Source organism: Ctenopharyngodon idella, chromosome 2, assembly GCF_019924925.1.
Source record: "Ctenopharyngodon idella isolate HZGC_01 chromosome 2, HZGC01, whole genome shotgun sequence".
Lineage (NCBI taxonomy): Eukaryota > Metazoa > Chordata > Actinopteri > Cypriniformes > Xenocyprididae > Ctenopharyngodon > Ctenopharyngodon idella.
This window is the reverse complement of record NC_067221.1, coordinates 9,844,082-9,868,846: the sequence shown is the minus strand read 5'-3', so window position 1 is coordinate 9,868,846 and position 24,765 is coordinate 9,844,082. Positions and strand designations below refer to the sequence as shown.

The 24,765-nt window shown below is 35.8% G+C and overlaps 1 protein-coding gene across 3 annotated transcripts; it reads right to left on the bottom strand.

Moving 5' to 3' along the window:
* Nucleotides 1-117: 117 nt before the first annotated feature.
* Nucleotides 118-24,765, bottom strand: smarcd3a (SWI/SNF related, matrix associated, actin dependent regulator of chromatin, subfamily d, member 3a). Of its 3 annotated transcripts, none has more exons than XM_051914285.1 (14): nt 24,518-24,765; nt 17,661-17,848; nt 15,383-15,472; nt 11,568-11,610; nt 9,516-9,638; nt 9,302-9,424; nt 8,711-8,806; nt 5,282-5,383; nt 3,784-3,945; nt 3,570-3,667; nt 2,996-3,131; nt 2,286-2,408; nt 1,962-2,063; nt 118-1,454 (listed from the first exon to the last, which is right to left on the bottom strand). In XM_051914285.1, the coding sequence occupies exons 1-14, from the start codon at nt 24,527-24,529 to the stop codon at nt 1,401-1,403; spliced, it is 1,452 nt and encodes a 483-aa protein (XP_051770245.1). In that variant the 5' UTR covers nt 24,530-24,765; the 3' UTR covers nt 118-1,400. The 3 variants fall into 3 exon arrangements, with proteins under 3 accessions (XP_051770245.1, XP_051770238.1, XP_051770253.1); XM_051914278.1 differs by lacking the exon at nt 24,518-24,765 and adding an exon at nt 20,854-21,542; XM_051914293.1 differs by lacking the exons at nt 15,383-15,472; nt 24,518-24,765 and adding an exon at nt 20,854-21,134.

Here is a 24,765-nt window from a genome sequence, read left to right as displayed (position 1 = left end):
TTTTTTCCTTAGAGGAAGATAAAAAGATAATCCTGTCACTGTTTACTCTCATGTTTCCCCAATCCCCATTACTTCTTCATATATGGAGCAAAAAATCATTCAGACTAAAAGACAGAATCATGGAAAATAATGATCATGATTTTATTTATTTTATTAATCTTCTTCAAAAATGTCCTTTAGACACACTGCACCTTTATTTAAATAAAATACATAACACAGTAAGAATGTCTTGTAAAAAGGTAAAGGGCCAATGCCTCTGAATATGAACGCCTTTTAACATTCATGTATATCAGATTTAGTTCTCATCTGTTACACTTGTGCAGCAAGCACACCTCAGGCCACAGGAATACAAATGCCATCACTTATGTGATGGAATATTCAGTAAAATTAAGTAATTTATTGGCATTCACAAAGATGATGTAACTGTACTTAACCTTTGGTTAATGCTTCCTGTGCATCTCGTTGATTTAATAAGGCAACAAAGATCAAAAACATTTCTGAATCATGCTAAAAAAAAAAAAAAAACCTTAAAAAACAAAAATATTCACATGCAACATGCATTGTTGTATTTTTCAACACACAATATATTTAGAACACATTTTGTTTTACTGGCATTTAAAGTCTCTGAAAATGAAGACATTTTCAACCATCATTTATAAAGAGCATCATTTTAGAGTCTTTAACAATACACAAAAATCTGTATCGTTAAGAAGTGGTCACAAATCAGAATGATTTGCCGTATCTTAGCATTGATTTTTAGTGTTAATTTCCATATGTAGAACGTATCAAAATTGTGACAATAAATGTCACTTATTGCAAATAAAGTTAGCTTGCTTATCTTAATCCAGTGGATTTCTTCATGATCTCTTTTTGCACAGTGCAAATTTACAGAAAAAACACAGAGGAAAGCTGCAAGCAGAATGTGACGCAATATTCAAACATGTAGAAAAAACATGACAGATTCAATATGTGTACTTACATATTAACATTTAGCATGTCATTAATGGTTAAAAAAGTTTCAGGCATCATAAAGTTTCATTCATTGTATTTTTTACCTTTCCAAGTGAAAAGACACACAGTAGCATACCTGCACTTCATGTGCATCAAAAAACTGATAAACACAATTACAATAGCTGCTGTACTTGTGTGTAATCAGCATAAAAAGTGTCATTCTCAAGCCACATTCTTAAATTCATTGTACTGTGAGGTTATATACATTAAACTGTACATTAAACATACATCAAATAAGAGTACATTACACTTTTCATTGACTCTCATTACAGCCTCATTGGTTAAAATTAGTCCAAACCTCCATACTGAGAAGGGGTCTAATACTTTCATGTCCATTGAAAACTGCCAGTGTGGAGACCAAGCCACAGGAGAAACAGACTAGTTGAGTTTTAAGTGGTTCGCATTGCTAAAGCCTGTTCAAGCTCCTGTCTTCGTTGTTGAATCTACATAATAGAAAAAAAATATATACATTTGTAAATGAAAAGAGCAAGTGATATTATCAATTTTGATTCTGACATACACTACAGTTAAAAGTGAAATATTATTCCAATTTAAAATAATAATATTTTAAAATGTAATTTATTCCTGTGATGGCGAAGCTATTACTTCAGTCTTCAGTGTCACATGATCCTTCAGAAATCATTCTAATACGCTGATCTGCTGCTCAAGAAACATTTATTATTTATTACCAATGTTGAAAACAGTTGCGCTGCTTAATATTTTTGTGGAAACCGTCATACATTTTTCCAGAATTCTTTGATAAATAGAAAGTTCAAAAGAAAAGCATTTATTTGAAATAAAAATATTTTGTAACATTATTAATGTATTTACTGTCACTTTAGATCAATTTAATGCATCATTGCTAAATAAAAGTATTCATTTCTTAAAGAAAAGTCTTAATCACCCCAAACATTTGTATCTTACATGATTCATTGTCAAGCTCCCCTTACCTTGCAATAGAAATAGCGACTGACAGCTTCCTGAGACCAGGGCTGGTTATAAAACTCTGCTCTCCTCTCTTCTTCTGGATTTCCAACTGTATCTGTCATCAGCTGCAACCAAAAAATCCAGTCCGGTTCAAAACAGCACAAAAGATCATTTCTTTAAAAGCAGTTACATCTTTTCCACCACTAGGTAGAGACACTGTTTCAAAAACGTTAAATGTTTAACTTATACAAATCTGATTTGGACATACATAAAGGGTGCATAATGTTTTGATATTTGATATAATAATACCGTATATGACTATGATTTAAAGCATGGTTTACATTCACCTTAAGATCCCGGTTCTGGGAGCAGATCCAGTCCTGGATGTAGCCCTTGGGGTCTCTGGAAAAGCTGAGCATGAAATCTCTTTGAATCTTAAGTTGGTTGATGGACTCGATAGTTTCATGGATCTAAAAGAGAAAAGGTGATGATGTGAATTTTAACTATGAATATACATAATGCTATGCAGAAACTCATACCATAGGGTTTGTATGGACAGAGTTAAAGGGTTAGTTCACCCAAAAATGAAAATTCTGTCAGTAATTATTCACCCTCATGTTGTTCCACACCCGTAAGACCTTTGTTCATTTTCGGAACACAGATTAAGATATTTTTGATGAAATCTGAGAGGTATATGGTCCATAGGTCCATAGACAGCAATATAATCAACACTTTCAAGGTCCAGAAAGGTACTTCATTAAAACAGTCGACGTGACTGCAGTGGTTCAACCTTAAAAAGTGAAAGTATTGATTATACTGCTGTCCATGGACGAGTCATATACCTCTCGGATATCATCAAAAACATCATAATTTGTGTTCTGAAGATGAACGAAGGTCTTACGGGTGTGGAACGACATGAGGGTGAATAATTAATGACAGAATTTTCATTTTTGGGTGAATTAACACTTTAAATAAAACCACATAATGAGGATATTCAAATAATGAATTAATTTCTGCCCAGATCACTCTCACATTTTAACAAAAAGCTCCTTCTGACCTTGTTGTCTAGGGATGCAATCTCTTGTTGATTGGCTGTGGACAGCAGGAATCCATTCATCTGACTCTTAAGAGGATCATCAACTTCAACATCAATGTCATAGCAGGCTGTCTTCTTCTGGTCATTTGGATCCACACTGATAAAATTAAAATAAAAAAGGCATTTAAAGGAACAGTTCACCTGAAAATAAGCATTCTGTCATTAGTTACTCACCCTCATGCAATTTTAAAGCTATATGCTGTTATTTGTTTAGTGTAACACAATAATACATGACAACTTATAATGATTTTTTTTCCTTTTTGGAGCGTCACACAATGAACTTCTGTTGTAAGGAAAAAAATCCATTCAAAGAATCTTTAAAAAATTATGTTTCCATAAAAAATAACAGCAATACAGGTTTGGAACAATATGAGGGGGAATTATCCCTTTAAATTCTAAAGGAAAACAGCCCTCTAAAAGGTGCATTCATGTCACAGGCCTTAAAACTGCTATTGTTTAAGGAAACAATAAATGGAAATACATTGTAAATTTATGGCTAATATTTTACGTATAATATATAATGGCTAAAATCTACCTGATAACATGATTGATCACAATAGGATCAGGCGGCAGCAGCAGGTTGGTTAGTCGCTGAGGGATCTCACAGAACTTTAGACGAGGACAGTCGAAGATCTGGGAAAGAAGAAAAAAAAAATATATATATATATACACATATCAGGTATGCTATCAGGCAAAATGTTAACACTAAAATGAAGAGAGTATTTTATATGACAGAAGTATGTCAGTGCCTGCTGGAAATATTTATCACAGTTGATGTACTCCTTTTCATGAGAATCCTGCATCTTGTTGGTCTTGACGTACTGCCATAATGCCTGGATGATGCAGGAGCGGGTTTGAGTGTGGATGCCAAGGAGACGTGCGAGGCGAGGATCCAGCTTAAACTGAGGAGGCTGAAATGCACAATGGATAAAAGAAATGAAATAAAAACATTTAAAACACCCACATATTTACTACATTATCCATACTATAATTTAAATTCAGTATACTTGAGTAGCTGACATTACATGCCCATGAACTTTATTTAACAGCAAGATTTTTGTTAAAATTGATACTACTGATAAAAAATTTGGGATCAGTAAGACTTTTAAAGAAATTATTATTTTATTCAGCAAGGATGCATTAAATTGATCAAAAGTGACAGTGACAAAAGATTCCTATTTCAAATAAATGCTGTTCTTTTGAACTTTCTGTTCATCAAAGAATCACGGTTTTTAACATTGATAATAACAAAAATGTTTCTTGAGCACCAAATCAGCATGTTAGAATGATTTCAGAAGGATCACGTGACACTGAAGACTGGAGTAATGATGCTGAAAATAAGATTTGCCATCACAGGAATAAATTATTTTTAGAATAAATTAAATTGTATTAAACTATTTTAAATTGTAATAATATTTCACAATATTACTGTTTTTACTGTATTTTTGATCAAATAAATGCAGCCTTGGTGAACATAAGAGACTTCTTTCAAAAGCAAAGTATAAGTATAAAGGAAAGTGTACATCTTAGCTCCTGTAAACGGTCACAATTTCTTTTCCAATGCCTTCACTAGCTCATTTAAATGCTTCTAAGGTGTGACAAAATAATTAAAAAAAAAACAAATATTCAATTTAATCCATTTTCACTTGTTATAATCTCACAAAAACATTATGTATAATAATTATAAAAGATTTAAGAAAAATTGTAACTAGTTTTAGATGGTTATAGCATGTGGTTCAAGTTTTTCACAATCTTAAGCTCTATTGTTCAAAAATATAGCTTTAGTTTTCTGACAAACCAAGCTTCTTCCCATCAGGATGTAGTTAGCAAAGTGAAAACTGCTGTAATTAAAAGAGCCATTTACTCACTACTATATAGCTACTTTGGTGAACAGAGAAGGGCAATCAAACTTTTTGTGATTAATGACTTGACTATAGCTGTTAACAACAGTGCTTTTCAAGATGGAAAAGAGCCATCATTATGCAGATGAATTTCTAATTGGTGTCTTTCTCAATACATTTTGTAAAATAATTGCTACAATATCTTTTGTTTGTTTAAAAAAATACTTTATTTTAAACTTTAAAGGTTTAAATTAGATTTTGCATCCCAGATTTTTAGCATAGCCTCAGACTTAAAGACCCCAATGTAGATTTTTCACATAGTTATTTAAAGAGTTTGATGTCATGCACATAAAACCAACTATGGCATTCAAACTCTATAGTAATAATCCAGCATTCCTGTGCACACCTGGTAATCCAGCATGAGCAAGAGGGTACAGCGCACATTCACATCGCCGGGCCTCTTCACCTGGAAGCCGTCTGTCTCTTGGGTTGTAGGGGTGCGGTGCCACTGTTACGAAAGGTACAAACAAAAGGTCTATCATATATAACTGCAGCACAAGAAGTACACTCCAAATTCAAACTAGATTTTGATATTTGCTGAAGAAAAGTAGTGTTTGTCTGTGTTTAGGGTGTTTGCCAGGGTATACAGTTGTATTCTGGGTGTTTTTTATGTAGTCTCTATGATATTCTGTGGCCAGATTCACAAATCATTCTTAAGAATAAAATTCTTCTTTCTAACTTAAGAAAAAGAATATTTTGTATTCCCAAAAACTTTTCTTAAGATTGTTCTTAAGATAAAATTTAAGAAGTATTCAAATTCCCAAAAAGAATGTTCTTAAAAATTAGGGATGCACGATATATCGGCCACCATAGTGGTATTGGCTGATATATATGTTTATTTTTAATGTCATCGTTATCGGCCCGATAAGAAAATTTGGCCGATATATTAAAGCCAACTTCAGATGTTTGCCATGAATTGCTTGAAATATGATTGGAATCACTTCAAAAAGGAAAATACTGTTAAGTTTAACATGTGCAGCGCAAGTCTGTCATATAGGCTACATAAAATTATGAGCATTATAATTTTAATAAACATTATAATTGTGTGCTTTGGACATGGCTTTTAATTGTGAGACTTTTGTTTTTGTAATCAGGCTTTCAAAAATTATATAAAAATTTGAATTTGTGTTTAGATTTATTGGCCAATATATCGTTTATTGTCTTTCAAATATAAAGAATTATCGGTAATCGGCCAAAATGTTCATATCAGTGAATCCCTATTAAAATCATCGTAAATAACTTCTTAAAGTTAGGATAATCTCAAACCTGTATTAAATCCCCAAATGTAAGATGTTTTAATGAATTTATTGGGTTGTCTGAAATATTAATCATTACAATATAACACTAGCTGCCTATAATACAAATTACTTCCAGGAATGTGGACTAAGTGCTCTGAAGTGACACAGATCGATCGTGAAAACAGTGATCACTACTCTAGCTTGAATTAGCGAGGCAGCACGGACAGCACACACAGAGGACGCATTTACTCTAGAAAGAGCGCAAGAAAGACGGAGTGCAAATTAATGAGAAAGACCGCTGAATCTTGAGACAGGCTTTTTTAAAATTACTATTTTAACTTGACACGGCGCATTAAAAACACAACGCTGAGTGATTAACTCCCGTCAAGCCAGTCACAACGAAAATAGTTGGCGCTTATTATGATATCTACAATAATCTTCAGGCAGCGCAAGCTTTGAGGTGTTTTTCATTAGCAAACCACGCCTTTCAATCAAATAACACCAAAGCCTTTAATTTCCTTCTTAAGAAAATAATTAAGATGTTCTTAAAGTCCCCCCGTGGTGAAAATCACGTTTTTAATCTTTATATGTATATGTGGTGTTTTTAGTAAGCTTTAAGACAAACCATGTGCAAATTCATAAATCAACACCATTGCTGAGTATTTTCTCTTTTAAACTGCAGTGATCTAAAGACAGTTTCAAAAACGCATCGGTGACGTCACAAACTACCTTGTAACCAATCATGTCAACGTGCCGGAAGGCTTTAGCATATCATTAACTATGACTGCTCTGAAGAAGGAGAGTCTCAAGAGAAGCCAGGTTATCCTGGTATATTTTTCTGTTGATATGAAAAATCAGGTAGATTTAGCAATATAGCAGGCATATGATGCATATTACAATGTTATGATGAACTATATGCCTTTCTTCACCGACGTTCTGAGTTGTAAAGCATTTCTAAGGATACTGATTGTTAGAAGGCAGCTGTCTGACTCTGAGATGGTGAATGGGAACATGTTTTGTGTAACATTAGCAACACATTATTAGCAGCTGTTTGATAACATAGTCAAGAAAAAGGCTAATCATATTAATTACCGCCATGTGTCCGACATTGTAAAAAGCGATATACCATTGTGCAGTGTTTACCTCAGTAAGTTGACCAAGTGGATCTCTGAGCTCGTGTGAGTGAGTGGAGGCGGGGCTAATTAGCATATTCATAGATCCCCGTATACTAAATGAAGCAAGAGTGTAGAGTTACATTCAAGCTATTTTAAAGCATGAAGTTCTTTTTATTTTTCACAGGAAAAATTTTTTAAAACTCAATATCAAAGATGTGTTTTAAAGGATAAAATTATTGATTACAGGGTGAGAAAATATATAAGAAAATATTTGAAAACTTGGAATTTATCTTAAGAATTTTCTTAACTTCTTTCTTAAGAAGATTTTTGTGAATCCGACTCCTGGTTCCTAGATATGACTGGGTCTTTTCTTTAGTGTTTTCTTCAGTCTGTGGGATTTTTGCCTATTTTATTGAACTGTTTATGCACGCAGGATACATTCAAGCTTGAGAGTGAATAAAAATAATTAGGCTCTTAATGCTATCTCACTTGCATTTTCCCTAAACCATCGCATGTTTCAGTGCTATTTGAAAGAGAAAACATAATGGCAATGACTCACAGCTCTACTCAATTAGCTTTGCTTGACATTGGAGGGTTTTTTCAATGGTGTCCTTCTAGGCAGGTAAATCACTCTTTTTTATCGCCTGCCTCAAATTGGTGTGTGTTGTGATGAAAACCCAGTCACCAAGGACAATTTAAAGAGCTGCCGAATGAATAAACTCAAATGCGGCCAGTTCCAATGGGCCGGAGGCACGAGGGTCACTCCTTGAGAGCCGCAGACCACTTCTCTGAATCTGCCTTCCCTAAACCTGAATGTCCCTAACAAAGTGCATATAAATATTAAGTGCTTGAGGCGGCTGGGAAGGTTCCCTTGTGTAATGTAAATGCCTGAGTGTGTCTGAATAGCACCTGTGTACAATGGTTCCTCCACTAAAATAGAGTAAAACACACTTGCTGAATACAAAGCCTCTCAGAGTTCAGGGTGCTGTAAAAGGTTGTATAAGTGTTTGTCTTTAGAAATGCATTTCTTTTCTCCCCTTAACGCTGCCCAAAGCTCTGTGCCGGCTGCAGTGTCATCACTCCACAGTGTCATGGGCAACTACCTTATGTAACCCGTCACTATGGAAACCACGAAGACATGTTTTACATGAAGAACGGTTAACTGAACTTTTTATTATGACATTGAATTTTCTATTGAATTCCTATCCAATCTGTCACACAGTGAGGCCAAGAGATGCTCGTGGATGCATACTGAAATGTGACAGTTTCACCCTGAGTGACTGTCCTCAACTTTGTTTGAAACGTAAAGAGGACACTTGAGATTCTCCCTTCTTAAAAGCTTTCAACTTTTGTTAAGATTAAACATCAAATATGGTTTGGCAATACTTTTTATTGTCGTATGTCGAGTGAGTTAATGCTCACCTCCACTAAGTGGTTATCAGGGCCGTACAGATCCTTGTCCAGCTCAATAACAAGGCTTTTAAAGAAAGACGAAAACTTCCTCTTTTGTTTTCCAGGCTAAAGTGCACAGGGAATAAAAGAATGAAGTTGAATGCAAATTGAATGAAGAATCCTAAACAAACATTAGTATCAGAAGAATAGTATCTGCTATTAACATAATTAAATTGTTCCATGCCATTAAAATAAGTCTTTTCAAGAAAAATAATAATAATTTGAATAGATTTGTTCTAGCCTACGAACTTAAATATATTTTATGTCTGCTAGATGCAATAAAAAGGACTAAATTGGATACGGTTATGGTCAATAAAAATGATTCATGCATGGATTAAATAAACTTCCATTATACAAACGTAAACCGATTGCACGCAATGAAATTAAGTTGTGACAAAATTGTTACATTTGCTCATTTTAATTAAATAAATTGAACAAGCAGCAAAAAATGTTTTTTTTTGACTGACATTTAAAATAATAATAACAACGATCATGACAAATGAATTCAACACTGCATTATAGAACAGATGGTAAGATTATGAATGCAAACTCAGTGCTTACATCATCCAATAACTTGCCCTCTACACGCAGCTCCCATGATGCAATGCTGCCCTCCGAGTCCTCTGCGTCAGGTTTGGCAGGGTTGAAAGTGTTTGAAATGTACAAGCGTAGCTTCCGCTTTTGCTAGAACAGAAGAGCACATTTTTCATGTCATATTTAACTAAGAGTTAGTAAAATCTCACTATAAATGTGTATTTGAAGTGAAATCACATACCTTCATTGGTCTTTTGAGGGCTTCCTGTATATCCACCCTCTTCCTCATAATGGTTTGGTCAAGTTTGCGCTCAAAAGCCAGGAGGTCCATGTACGCCTGGGACTCTGGCACCAGTTCACGGATCTAACGAAAAGGCATTCAATGTTTTTAAATGTTTTCTAAGCAGTTTGATGATACCATACACACGTACATTATAGTACATTATTTTCCCTGAACCATTAACTCTCTGGTTCATTATTAAGATCAATCAATTTGTGACACTAAAGCTTAGTGCAGTGGTTTTCAACTGGTTTTGTTTCAGGTGCCAGATTTTAAGTTGGACAAAGTTGAAACTCAAAACAGTATCAGAATGGTTTATTGTGCACCAACACAACAACAACAGAAAGGCATGGATATATTACCATAATTATTATATTTAATATTAATATATGACCCTGGACCACAAAACCAGACATAGCATAGCATTAGCCAACAAAACACTGTATGGATCAAAATGATTGATTTTTCTTTTATGCCAAAAATCTTTAGGATATTATGTAAAGATCACGTTCCATGAAGATATTTTGTTAATTTCCTACCGTAAATATATCAAAAAATTATTTTTGTGAGTGGATATGCATTGCTAAGGACAACTTTAAAGGCGATTTTCTCAATATTTTGATTTTTTTGCACCCTCAGATTTTCAAATAGTTGTATCTCGGCCAAATATTGTCCTATCCTAACAAACCACACATCAATAGAAAACTTATTTATTCAATATAAATCAAAAAGTTGACCCTTATGACTGGTTTTGTGGTCCAGGGTCACATATATTATATTAATGTATTTTTATGCATTTAAAAATTATTATAAATTATATTTATGTAATTTTTAATAAATTATAACATTAAATGGTTGAACTTTATTTTACAGTACATGTATTTTACCTAAGAAAATACTGGTAATATAAGGTAACTACAGGAGTTAAGGTTAGGTATAGGTGTAGGTTCAGGGTTAGTACCTAGTTATTACTGTAATAAGTACATAGTATGTACATGGGGAAACAGGACTGTAAAATAAAGTGCTACCCATTAAATTATTGTATTTATAGAATTAATTTATAACAAATATAGCATGCAAAATTATTAACAAAGCTGAGAATTGAAAATTTTGGTTTCTAAAATTTGAATTTCAATGGTTTTATGCTCAGATGAAAATCCACTGCCTAAAACACATTCTGTTCGTCACAAACTATTTTTATCCTCAATGCAAGTGAACCCATATTTAATGTAATCTTTTTTACCTTAGATTGAGGAAATGATTCGAGGTAAAACTCCATTAGCATTATGAATAAAGTAATTATTCATATCCTAAAGATATCCTAGTCTATATTTATCAAAATTCTAGGCCACACCAAGTCAGTTATTATTCACGAACTGATCGAACATCAAACGATTAAGATTTTACCATGCGTTTGCACCACTTTACTAAGTCAATGACAGTTTTAACATTCTTATTCTCATTTGTTACTGAAACATATGATGTATGTCCTTGTGTGACACACAGCAAAATTGTAACTTGACTCTCTCCTGATTTACACAGTGTTGCATCATTCTCTCCATCCCATGTGACCTCCAGCATTTTACAAACCCCATCACAATGAATTAAGACCTTTCGGTTTGCCTCTTAAAAAAAGCCCTACAAAGACATTAGGAGGATTGGCCATTTCAAAAACCAACATCACCTCCAATTCCTGCTATTGTGGCTATGAAGATATTTTACCTAATCACTCGTGTGCCTGCACTCAGCCTACTTCTCCATGCAACCACACACCATTAAATTCCTTGGGAATCGAACCCTTTTCCACCGACAGAAAACACAAAATACACAAGAGAAGTCTTTGTGACACATTGGACTCCTCTTACCCACCCCTTTCACTTTTTTTTACCCACGTAAAAAACAAAATCAGCGCAATTACCTGTACCGTGCGATCACTCTTGACTTGGCACTGAAAATTAAGAGATGAATAACAAACACAGACAAACAGATAAAAGCCACAGTGATGGACCTCACCCTCTGAGGGAGAATCTTGTCTGCCATTTTTCTTCTCTTGGCACTACGGATGGGGGAAAACAGAGAGAAAGAAAGAAAGAAAGAGAGAGAGGGAAAGCATGTTACTATGGTGACTGATAGCAGAGTCCACAGGCCATCTGCTGAATAACTGGGACCCATCCAGACATTTTTCCAGCTGTGTGTGTGTGTGTGTTTGTGTGTAAGTGTGTGTGTGATCAGAGAGAGAGAGTATAAGAGGGAGAAAAAGACAAACAGAGGTTGAAATTGAAAATTAATACTTTATCATAATTATGAATGCATAAATATTAATTTTTGTGTGTGTGTATGTCTAGGAGAGGTTTCTTGCTGCTTTAACATCTGGCTGTCTCAGTTATTGTAAAGGGCCGTTCACACAGGACACGTTTTTGCATTCAAAAATGGAAAGATGTAACAGAACATCTCGAAACCTCTATATTTGTGTCAAAAGATGCTGAAAAAACAGCGAGACATGACGGAACAGTCAAATACATCCCTCTTGCCTTTGTTAACATACCATAAAAATGTTTGTAATTTTTACAGAAAAGGACTGTAAAAATGCTACAGTAAAAACCTGTAGACTTTTTAACTGCAAGTTACCTTACCATATACAGTTAAAAAGTGTAAATGGTTTAATGTTGCATTATATGTAGTTTAACTGTAAAATACTAATTATGTTCTTTTTTATATATATATATAAAAAACATAATTTACAGGGAAAAACAGTAAGAGGACATTCCCATAAGTCCCTGAGTGACACATCACATCTGATTATATTTTATTAAAATAATTTTGTGCTTTTCTTGTTATTAGTACTGTACATTATGGTGATTTGTGTCACACTTTTCACATGTCCGGGTTTTAGAAGCGGAAGTCGTCATAGTTGGGTAAAATTCTGTGACGGTGAATGAGAGAATACATTACATATATTTTTTGTGTCACCATTTTCTCAAATAGCAAAAGAAAAACTCAACAACAGTGTTTCACAACTTTCAAAAAAGGAAAAAATAGAGAGAGATTGATAACGGCAGTCAGAAGAGAGTAAGATGTCAACTTTACCGTCACTCCCACAGCTGCGGTATTAGAAACAACCTCACAGCAATGTTAACTAGTTTTTTTTTTGTTGTAATTTGATGAAAAGGTTATACAACACTAATTACAGTGCTATAAATGTACATAATTTTTTTGTTATGAAAATATAAAAAACTGCAAGATTTACGATGCCGATGACCGTTAAAACGCGTCATCACAGTCCGTGAAAAGGGTCCATTTATGTTGCTGAGTTCAGTAGCTGCGTCTCATTTCGAAGGCTGCATCCTCCGGAGGTCGCATTTGAAGGCTGCATACGTCATTGAGGCCCGGCTCATTTAAGAAAAATAACCGTTGGATTGCAAAGTAAGAAAGACAACACAGCATTTTGCACCTCACGAGGAATAACCATCAATTTTATTATGGTTACTTTTCTTAAATAAGACATCCTTAATGATGTATGCAGCCTTCAAATGCGCCCTCCGGAGGACGCAGCCTCTGAAATTAGACGCAGCTAGTGTTTCTCAACTGGTTGGTCCTATGGGTGGGTCGCGGAGTGCCTCAGAAAAACGTGTTGTCCCGATTCAATGAGATGTTGTCAGGCTATATGTGAGTGTCATTATTCTAACGTTATTTTTGCAGCTTGTTACTAAATATAAAGTCTCTTTCACCTCAGAAAACCGAACTTTCCTGTCCTGTCAGACGTTATACTGTGCTCGTAGCGCGCACGCGCAAATGTAGCGGCGCGCGCTTTATGCCATTTTAAACATAAAGCGTAAGAGAAACTACGAGCACGCAATGTCGTAGTTACATTGTCAATTAGTAAGTCATGAAATGAAAGTAAAGAAGGCCTACCAATAAATCACGTAACTCGTACGTCGTGTGTTAGCTGGGAAGGATTTACATGCAGGTATGCTGTTCATTCTATTCATCAGCAGCAGTTTCCACGTTCATGTTAGTAGCCTATGTATTTACCATGGTAACTGTTGTTTCCATAACCCCAAAATACCACTTTATTTTCACTTAGTGTTATTTTGTATATATATATATATATATATAGCTACAACTTAATGACCATGGGAAAATGAATGTGGGTCCCATGGCCAAACCAGTTGAGAACCACTGGCTTAGTTAATATTTATTGCATTATTTTAATGTCATATGTGTTACCCTGATGGTGTTTTGTCTTTGTGTTTATGACCCTTTGCACTGTATTATCCTTGTTTTTTAAAGAACTCTAATGCATCATGTGGCTCTCTGTTTTACTACCTGTATTATCATGGTGGTTATCACTAGATTTTAAGGTAAAAAGCAGATTTTGGTAGCACTTAATAAGATATACAGTAATAAGTTAAAAAAAATATACAGGCACCAATATGTCATCTCGTAATACTGGAAATATTGTCATAGTGAATTTCGGGCAAATACAGCTGCCATTTTTTACTGTAAATTTAATGAGATATTTAAAAAAAAAACAAAAAAACAATGCAGATCAACATAAGAACATGTACTGTGTGAGCAGTCCATAACATTTGGGAAAACCAGATCTTTGCGGTCCAAATGTCTGAAAATACAGACGTCTAAAATGTCATTCCCAGCATCAGTTTGGACCACAAAATCTGAGTCGCATCCAAATGCTGTTTTCAGAAAGACGTTCCCAAACATGATGCATATAATTCGTTAGTACAGAAAAGTTTTTCCACTGACAGACATGCCACACTCCTATGGACACGGAGAGCTCCTCAGGTCCACAGTCGAGGAGCACATGACCCTGTCAGAGCAGGAAATGTCTGTCCACATTCACATCCACACCCCCTCTGGAGTATAAACTTTCTCATGGTCCGACTCTTCCACCCCAAGCCACACTGCTCCTCCGGGAGAGGCTGAGAGATGCGGGGGGGTGACAGCGAATGCCTCCTTACATTTTCTTGATCTACAATTAACAATTAATGCATTTAGGTGGAAAAAATGGGTGTTTACTGAACGTAGGGCAACGATAAGACTGAATTAACACAAATAGCATGACAGAAGGGTCATGCAGTCCGCATACAAAGCTAACTGAACGCAACCGCATGTTCTACTTCACATGCACTGGAACAGGACATTCATCCTCAGGTCATGTCAACAACTATTGCCTCCATTTAGTGGATGTCATTTTTTATTGGTTTTTACTTTAATCTGTTACCTTAAAGGGTTAGTTCACCCAAAAACGAAAATTCGGTCATGTCGTTCCAAACCCGTAAGACCTTCGTTCATCTGCGGAACACAAATTAAGATATTTTTTGATGAAATCCGAGAGGTTTCTGATCTCCCATAGAAAGCAACATAAGTACCACATTCAAGATACAGAAGAGTAAAGACATCGTTAAAACAGTCCACGTGAAAGTATTCTCGTCGCTTCGTAATTTTAAGGCTGAACCACTGTAGTCACATGGACTATTTTAACGATGTCTTTACTACCTTTCTGGACCTTGAAAGTGGTAATAACATTGCAGTCTATCAGAGGTCAGAAAGCTCTCAGATTTCATCAAAAATATCTTAATTTGTGTTCTGAAGATGAACAAAGGTGTTACGGGTGTGGAACGACATGAGGGTGAGTAATTAATGACAGAAATTTCATGTTTGGGTGAACTAACCCTTTAAGTGCACACATGCATTGGGGGAAATATGGTCCAGTCAAGTTTGATGCTGCAAACGGGAACAAACCAATCAGGCAGTGACATGTCCATCACAAACTGTCAAACTAACATGCAGCAGAATAAACAGCCTACTTGGATCCAATTGCAGGATCTGACTGGGCTTCTCTCATGTCCATCTGTCTCGCAGATATCTCATTTGTTGCTGGAAATCCAAGTGGTTTCCTATAGGTTGATTTGGGGTACCTCTAGTTAGTTATTTAAACAGTAGAGATGCAGTATATAGATGTAATAATATTGGCTGATATTAAGAGATTTTTTCGGTAACAGTCACTATTGTACACAATATCTGAATTCAAAAGTTTTGGTTGAGATTTTGTTTTAGAAATTAATGCAAGGTTGTATTAAATTGATCCAAAGTCACAGTAAAGACACTTAAAATGTTACAAAAAATTCTATTTCAAATAAATGCTGTTCTTTGAACTTTCTATTGATCGAGAAAAAAAAAAAAAAAAATGTATCAAATGCATCACAAAAATATTAAGCAGAACAACAGGTTTTCAATATTGATAATAATAAGAAATGTTTCTTGAGGACCAAGTCATCATATTAGAATGATTTCTGGAGGATCATGTGACACTGAAGACTGGAGTAATGATGCTAAAAATTCAGCTTTGTCATCACAGAAATAAGAGACATTTTAAAATATATTTAAATAGAATTCCACAATATTGATACTGAATATTTTATTGTAAATGTAATCTTTAAAAACACTAATAAGGACAAAAATGTAATCTTTATCTCAATATCCACTGAATGAATATCAATTAATAATTTTTCATATTTGTAGCACTGAAAATGATTTAAAATATTAATACTTAAATCATTTTCAATGCTATAATTTCAATGCTATTTTATATTTTATTCAGACAAAATAGTATAGATATATACTTAAAGGGACAGTTCACCCAAAAATAAAAATTCTGTCATCATTTACACACACTCAAGTTGTTCCAAACCTGTATGAATTTCTTTGTTCTGCTGAACACAAAAGAAGATATTTGGAAGAATGTCAGTAACCACACAGATTTTGCCCCCCATTGATAGTATTTATTTTTCTTACTATGGTAGTCAATGGGGAGCTGCTTGGTTACTGACATTCTTCCATACCAATGCATACAGGTTTGGAACAACTGGAGGGTGAGTAAATGAGTAAATGACAGAATTTTCATTTTTGGGTGAACTATCCCTTTAATAAGACCCATTTATCAGTTATCAGCCATAACATTAAAATAATAAGCAGCTTATCTGTATCGAGCAGAATATCTGTGCATCCCTATGAAATAGCATACCAAGCTGATGCAACTCTAGCTTGGAATGCATTAGGATTATTGTTTTGTATTTTCATAATCCAAATCTAACATTTGTTAAACAACTTTGAATTTTCTAACATGATCTGTTGAATTCAGTAAGCTGCCCATCAATAATCACAACTGACACCCTTAAAAGCATAAACAGTTAAAATGAAAATGCAAGGACAATTACATTATAGCAACAAGACCTGAGAAAACTAACAGCAAATTCCAAACGTCACTTTCATGCCCTTGGGAAGAGAATGCTATTAGCAGGGTTGTTTCAAATGAAAATGAGCAATGGAATCCCTTCACGAAGGTCCCTACCACAAGGCTGTTAGTGAAGTTTAGAGGCGATCGTGACTTTAAGGACACAATTTTGCCGTTTGTGATCACATGATCCTGATGTGCATGTAAAATGTCTTTGAAGCAAATGCCACAAAGAGAGCAGTGTGAATCAAACAAGACATAAACATTCAATACATGATGCTAGGTCTTATTGGCTACAACTATAAACAAGAATTCAAATGTCAAGCTAGCTGACAGTCCAGTTCTGATTATAAAGTGTCACATATGTGCCATTTAGTACAGCCTGTACTTGGACATATGAGACAGTAATACATGGCAGACTTCAGACTTTATTTCAAGTGCTCTGCACTTCTAAATAGGAAGGGCTCTGTGATACTTACTTTTAAAAAAAATGCATTAGTGTGCTTAAGTGATTACTTATGATAACTGTGGCACAATTAATATTTACCAAGAAATATTTATCATTTAATAGCAATCAAAATGTTAGTTTCTAAAATTAGAGCACCTGCACTAGCCAAACATAAGATATTCCAGTCACTAGAGAGCGCTATACTTGGCAAGGGCTCCATGGTGAACTGTATGAGCAAAAAATGTCTATAAAACCTTAATAAAATTTGGCATAAAAAGTGCATAAAAACCAGTTTGTTCTCAAGTAAGGCTCTGGGAATACATGTCTATTATTTCTCATCTGTTGCATGCACTGATCTAAAATCAACAGAAAAAGTGAGAAGTCAGAGAACAGTGTCACTCACTTTCTGGGACGGTTCTGAACAGGGGGAGGTTGCACGGGCTGGGTTGGGGCTGGACGTTTTCGGTTGGGGTCTAGGGCTGGGTTAGGCATCCCTGGTCGAATTGGCGGTGTTCCTCCATATGGAGGTCCAGGAGGCCCCATGGGAGCTCCTTGATGGGGCATCCGTGCCCCTGAAGTCATCCCTGGACGCTATGGGGATGAGAAATATTTAGAGTAAAGGTCAGGCACCAAAACATTTCTTTGTTGACATGTGTTAGGAAGTTTACCCCAAATATCTCTGACACACAATACATATGAAGATATCTTTTCCACAAACTTAATCAATTACAGCAAATTCACATAATAAACAAAGAGCTTTTAAGCTAAGGCACTACTGGGTGCTGTAATGAGCTCCTCTTCCAGTATCCGAAGCTGAATTAGGCCAGGGCCTCTCGCACCTGTGCCTGTCATTTCAGAAGCGACAGCTGCTCGCCCTCTACTGAAACACAGAGGTGCTGGGAGATTCAGTCAAACGCAGTTTAAAGGACAACTGTGCAAACTGTGATTTCAAATAACTTCTCATTTCATTTAGGCCACATTTCTGGCATTAGACATTAAACATGTTCAATATAAACCTGGACTGATTTGTATTGTGAAAAGTGCTATATAAATAAATCTGAATTTTTAATTGAATAGCGATCACAATAATGTAGATTTTACAATAAGAATCAATTCGTTAACATCAGTTAATGCGATAGCTAAAATTAAATGTGCATATAAATAATAATTTCACAGTATATATTATTTTAGGTTATTGTTCATTTATGTATACACAAATATGCAACATTTTTGTTGCATAAATTTGTATAAATTAATAACAAATTGATTTAAATTAAATTAAAACATTATATTATAACATGATAACATAAAATTATCAGTGCTGGGTAGTAACTGATTACATATTATCTGGATTACGTAATCAGATTCCAAAAACTAAGTACTTGTAATTAGATTGTATTGCATTTTAAAATACTCGTAATCAGTTTCAATTTTCTTTCTCTTTGTATTTTTATATCAATATGGAACATAGAAATAATAGTATATTTAAAAATTAACCTTTTTAGTGTTATGTTAGTTCATGACACCTAATGAATTAGTTAATGTTAACAAATTGAACCTCACTGTAAAGAGTTACCCGATTGAAAAGAGCAATTTTATCTTTAGGTTTTAGTCCTGTTATTATTTCTCAGTTTAGTTTGTGTGCTGCAGAGGAGATTTGAGGTCTGTTGTTCATGACTCATAATGGCAGAGTTGCAAAGTCCCTGTGACTCTCTGGATGTGCACCAAAGTTGTGGAAACATCCAGATTGTGAGCCAATGTCCCCAGCTCCAAGTCCTCCCTACAGCGGGGGTACAGTACATCCCTGCCGGAGATGATCCCGTATGGTGCTGTGACCCTCATGATGACCCGATCGTCGCTTTCCAAAGTAGGCCAAGCTCCAGGGGTGTCCAGGCCTGGTCCAATCTCAGAACATCTGAGTGAAGAGGCAGTGGGATGTGAACATGTGGACGCAGCGGGAACCGGTGCAGGTCTCTGCACGCCTCTGCCAATCCCTAGCTCTCAAGGTCACAATGGAGGTGTTCAGGGCACAGGAGGAGGCAGCAGCACTGGACTATCACAGAGGATAAGTTACAGAAGAACACTTTCTGGATGCTACCATGCCAGACTTATACTACATAGCCTATCAGATTGGAGGTAGCAATATAATTTTTCTCAGATCAATAACAATGTGAATTTTTACTAAAGGGGAAAAGATATCAATGGGTTTGTAGTGATACAAACTGTTAAAGGGTTAGTTCACCCCAAAATGAAAATTCTGTTATTAGTTACTCACCCACATGTTGTTCTACACCCGTAAGACTTTTGTTCATCTTCAGAACCCAAATGAAGATCTTTTTGGTGAAAAAAGCTCAAACGTGCGGCGTAACCAATGAGGTTCATTCTCGTGCGTTACGCAGGACATTTGAGTTTCCGGAAGAGGTTTGTTCATGCACGTCAGTTGAGCTTCTGTTTATGTTCACTGATCAATGTTTATATGCGAGAAAAAGCCTAAATTAAATCTGTTCATCATAAAAAGCGATCGAGTCTCTTCAGAAAATTTGGACTAAACTGCTCGATTCATATGGATTAGATTTACGATCTCTTCATGAACTTTTTGAAGCGTCAAAGTGGTAGTCACGTACCTGTCCATGGAGGGACTGAAATCTCTCAGATTTCATCAAAAAGATCTTCATTTGTGTTCCAAAGATGAACGAAAGTGTTAGGAGTTTAGAACAACATGAGGGTGAATTTTCATTTTGGGGTGAACTAACCCTTTAAATAATGAAAAGGTATTAAACTCAGTTTTTTAAAGGAAATAAAATAATATAATAAAACAAGATAAAATAGTAAAAATGTACAAGGTCAGTTAGCAACCAACCTTAGCAGGCCAAGTGAGAAGTTATAGATTACCATAAATACCCATAAAGAGCCTGCATTCAAACACAATCCATTCAACTTCATAAATAGCTTTTTCTGGAATAATATTACCACAGTATTTTGTTAAATAACACATACACAGAGGATTAGTATGTCTTGAAGGTTATTTCAGCAAAAAGCCTCTGGAAATAATACCTTTTATTTAGTCTGATATCATCTAGCACTTGAATGCAGCCTCAAAGTAGTTGTATGACCATCAAAAGTTCTCAAAAGTCTCCATAAACCTTTAATTCTTCCACATTTGTAAGCAGTACACACCCTGAAACACATACAATCAAGTTTGCTTCCACTACATGTTCAGGACTGAATAAAACAACACAGCAGCATTTTTATGTGTGATCTACCCTCCTGATACACACCCTCCTCTGCCTGCACACACACACACACACACCAAAAGAGCATCCTTTATTTCATACTGGTGGTACTCATCCCTTAAAATACAAGTATCTCTCTTATACTTCCAGCACCGGCGTTTCTCTTTCCTTGCGTATCCTCCTCCATTTGTTAAACATAATAACCTTTCACCCTTTCTCCTACACTGAGTCCTCCTCGGCTGTTCCTGTTTTTTAAAAAATAATCTAGATAAAAATGATCGGTAACAACCACTGCATCTTAGTTCTCCAGTGAGCAGAGCCACTGACACGCTTCCACATGCACAAACACGCTCACTCACTCACCACTCCATGGACGAGAAACTCAAACAGTTTACTCTTGGTGGCTTTACGAGCTCCTCCGGCAGAATCCTCCATGTCCATTTATAAAAAACCCCAGTCCCTCTTTTGTTTCCTCTATTCCTGGGTACCTCTGCCTCTGTGCGCTTCCCTCACTTTTCTTCTCCTCCAAAAGAGAGTGCTCCCTCCCTCCTTCTCCGCACTCTGACGTTCCCTTTCTCCACTCTCTCTCTCTCTTTTTAAAGCATGTCAGCGTGTGGCCAGAGTCGAGTCTCTCTCTCTCTCTCTCTCTCTCGCTCTGTTTTAGTGTAGCTTGCCTCACAGACTCTGGGTTGGGAAGGATGGGGGTCTGTGAAGGGGGCTGTCGCTGGACCACCAATGTGTTGAGGAATGCTGCTGAAAATAGTGACACTACCAAAACACAGCCACAGTGCTGTTCCAGTGAACAGCTATTTGGCGGTAAATCATCTGTGTGCTCTCACAGCTGGTTATTAAGGGTAGAGTCTGAATGACTAACCTTAGGAAATCTCTGAAGGAGTGTTTCTACAGAGTTTTGAAGAACTGACTGTGACATGTTGTAATGGGACCACTTAAAGGGGACCTATAATGCCCCTTTTACAAGATGTAATATAAGTCTCTGGTGTCCCCAGAATGTATCTGTGAAGTTTCAGCTCAAAATACCCCACAGATCATTTATTATAGCTTGTCAAATTTGCCCCTATTTGGGTGTGAGCAAAACACGCCGTTTTGTGTGTCCCTTTAAATGCAAATGAGCTGATGCTTGTGGCTCCCTTTCCAGAAGAGGGCGGAACTTTAACAGCTCGCACTTCAGTTTCTCATCAACAACAAAGCTGGAGAATCTCACACAGCCAAAATGAGGATTGTCATTAACGGCGTTCAGCCTTATATTGTTCAAACCGGAGTCAGACACTGATGGAGAGACTCAGGAAGAAGTTACAACTTTAGAATGCATCTGGACATTTCTGAACGGTTAGTGGATAAATTTATGTAGTTGCTGTGGAGTTGATTCAACTCATCGACTAGCATGTGCCGTCATGTTAATCTTTTGTGCAAATCCAGTGTTGAATTGACCCTCGTTTGTGAAGCAGTCCGGCGTAAAATGACGGCATGGTAACAACTAGGGCTGGGTATTGACACAATTTTCACGATTCGATTTGATTTCTATTTACATGCTTGCGATTCGATTCGATTACGATTTCGATTCGATTCGATATCGATTATTTTGGATGTAGTATATCAGTTACAGTACATGGCAAATATTCTAGAGGAAAAAAAATCTCTCAACTAATGCTGTAAACTACCCATGGGAGTCAGCTGGTACTACTTTACTATAATATTGAAGGTTAAAATTAACTTATTTATATACAAACACTTAAATTACACTCAATAATGTTTTTGTTTTTTTTAATAATAAATAAAGTTTAGAATTACATAATCATATTTCTACTCCAATTCATTTTTTTTTTTTTTTTTTTTTTTTAAATATAAACATTTAAATCGTGGCTGTCATAACTGATTTATTCAAACATGCATTAAATATTTAATATTGAAAAATTATAATGAATATGTAACGGTGCATAGCTATATTTATCAGAATGCTGCTTTCTAGAGTTCATTTTTCTAGCTGACTAATGAGTTTATGGTCACTGAATATGTTTTTCTGAGGTAAATGTGACGTTATGTGACATTGTTTACAAGCTGTTTTATTGACGTCTTTCCGAGGTTGAAACACTGATTGAACTATTACACGAGACATGATACGGATTTCGGTAAGTTGTACTGTATATTTTCACATACCTTCAGATGTTTATTCATGTTTATTTCGCGCTGTAACTGGTATTAAAGCGGAGGAGAGGATGTTCACATGCGCTCCGTGCTGTCGCTTCTCTTTAACTGAGGCGCTATAGCGATCTGTCGCGTCACATTAAACAGCGCCAAAACGGTATTTATTTTTTGAATCTCATAATAAGATGGACGTCATTTGAAATCTGAGACTTTGCTTCATATCAAAAGTAACAAAGCACAAAGATTATTGCGATTTATTGGATGGGAGGCGCTACATATTCTGCTCATTCATCAACTGAAAACAGACTCGACTAATCGATTCTTGGAATTTAATCGAACGAATTGTAGTCCTTAAAAAGAGAATTCTTTAAAAGAAAATATCTCCTTTGAGCATCATAACTTTGCAGATGTTGTTTATGCTCTAACAGCAACATTACACAGTAACTAAAGTTAAAAAAAAGTGAAATCATAATCAACTACCCCTTTAAGTAAGCAATTAAAGGGATAGGTCGCCGAAAAATTTAAATTCTGTCATTTTTTACTCGTCATTCCAAATCTGTATGACTTTCTTTCTTCTGTGGAACACAAAATATATTTTGAAAAAACATGAGGTCCAAACAACATTGGACCCCAATTAATTCTTCATTATATGGGCACAAAAAATACTGAGACATTTTGGTGAGTAAATGATGACAGAATTTTCATTTTTGCGTGAACTATCCCTTTAACCAATGCACATTTCAGAGGCTGGTGAATGTAAATGTGCTGCTAAATCATTCAGATGGTCCAAACATTAAAAGAATGAGATATTAATACAATGTTTGTCAACTAATATATCACAAAAAATGTTCAAGAATAATAAAGATTAAATTATATATATATATATATATATATATATATATATATTTAAAAAATCCACCGGCAAGGAGGAAAAGACTGTGATATAATTAAACATCCAAATATGTAAATTATTAATTATAATAACTAAATATGTAAACTGTCATAAGTAGCATTGTACTGTTGTACACCAACTAAGCACTATTAAAAAATTAAAAATACAGAAGAGGCTTCCTACAGTAGAAGACCCCCTTTAAGGACCCCCATAAAGGCTATTACAGAAGGGTGGCAATGTCCCATTCAATCAGAGAAGAAGGGGGTGCTGGAGGGGGCAAACAGGTTTTGGGAAGACTTGAGCTCAGTTCTCCAAGTGCACACACAGAAAAGGTGCTTCAAAGCTCAACCATTCTCCTATCAATGAACTATTTTTTTTTTTCAGTACTGTTAGATGCATATTTTCTGTGGTCTAAGCCTATTACTTGCGGTAAAAAGAGTAAATGTGATGTGGTATTGCTGAGGTACAGGCCTCCACTGGAATTACAAACTTCAGCATTGCAAACAACACTGTCTGGAAGCACAGAGACACAATGCAGAGCAGATGTTGTGCTCAACATCAGCAGTGCCATACATGTTAAATGATGCATCGGTAACAAAGCAGCAGGAAGAAGTTTTGAGAGACTATGTTGGTCATATAACCAGATAATGTATTTCTAAGCTATTCAAAACTGTGCGGTTATATGGATGAAAAAAAAAAAAAAAAAAAGATTATGCTTTGCCTACAAACAACAACTGAATGACAAGAGCAATAGTTCAATTGACAGGTGTCAATTAAGCGTGCAGGACTGTTTATGGTCAAATTAAACAGTCAGTTAGTATCAACGCATGAAAAAAGCAAAATTATATTAGTATAAACGTCTGAATAGGACTCTCGTGCCAAGAAACGCTTTGAAATAATGAACGCTAAAACGCATTTGAAATTGAAGCGGATAATGACGCTGTGAGCGAAGCGATGGCGTTGCATTCCTACCTTTCTTTCCATTGCTGCAAGTTTGATGCTCTCAGTTCAGCTGAGGAGGTGAAACCCCTGAATTACACGCGGTCGATGTGCGGCAACTTCTTCGTTGTTCCAGACAGATTCTCGGCTACTCCCCCCTCCCCTGGGATTGAGCGCTGGATGGAGGGATGCAGGCGAGGAAGGCCCCGTGTCTGTGATTTCAGTCGGGTTCTGGCGGCGGTGAGTGCGGCAGACGCAGCAGCGCAGGCGCGGGGATCGTC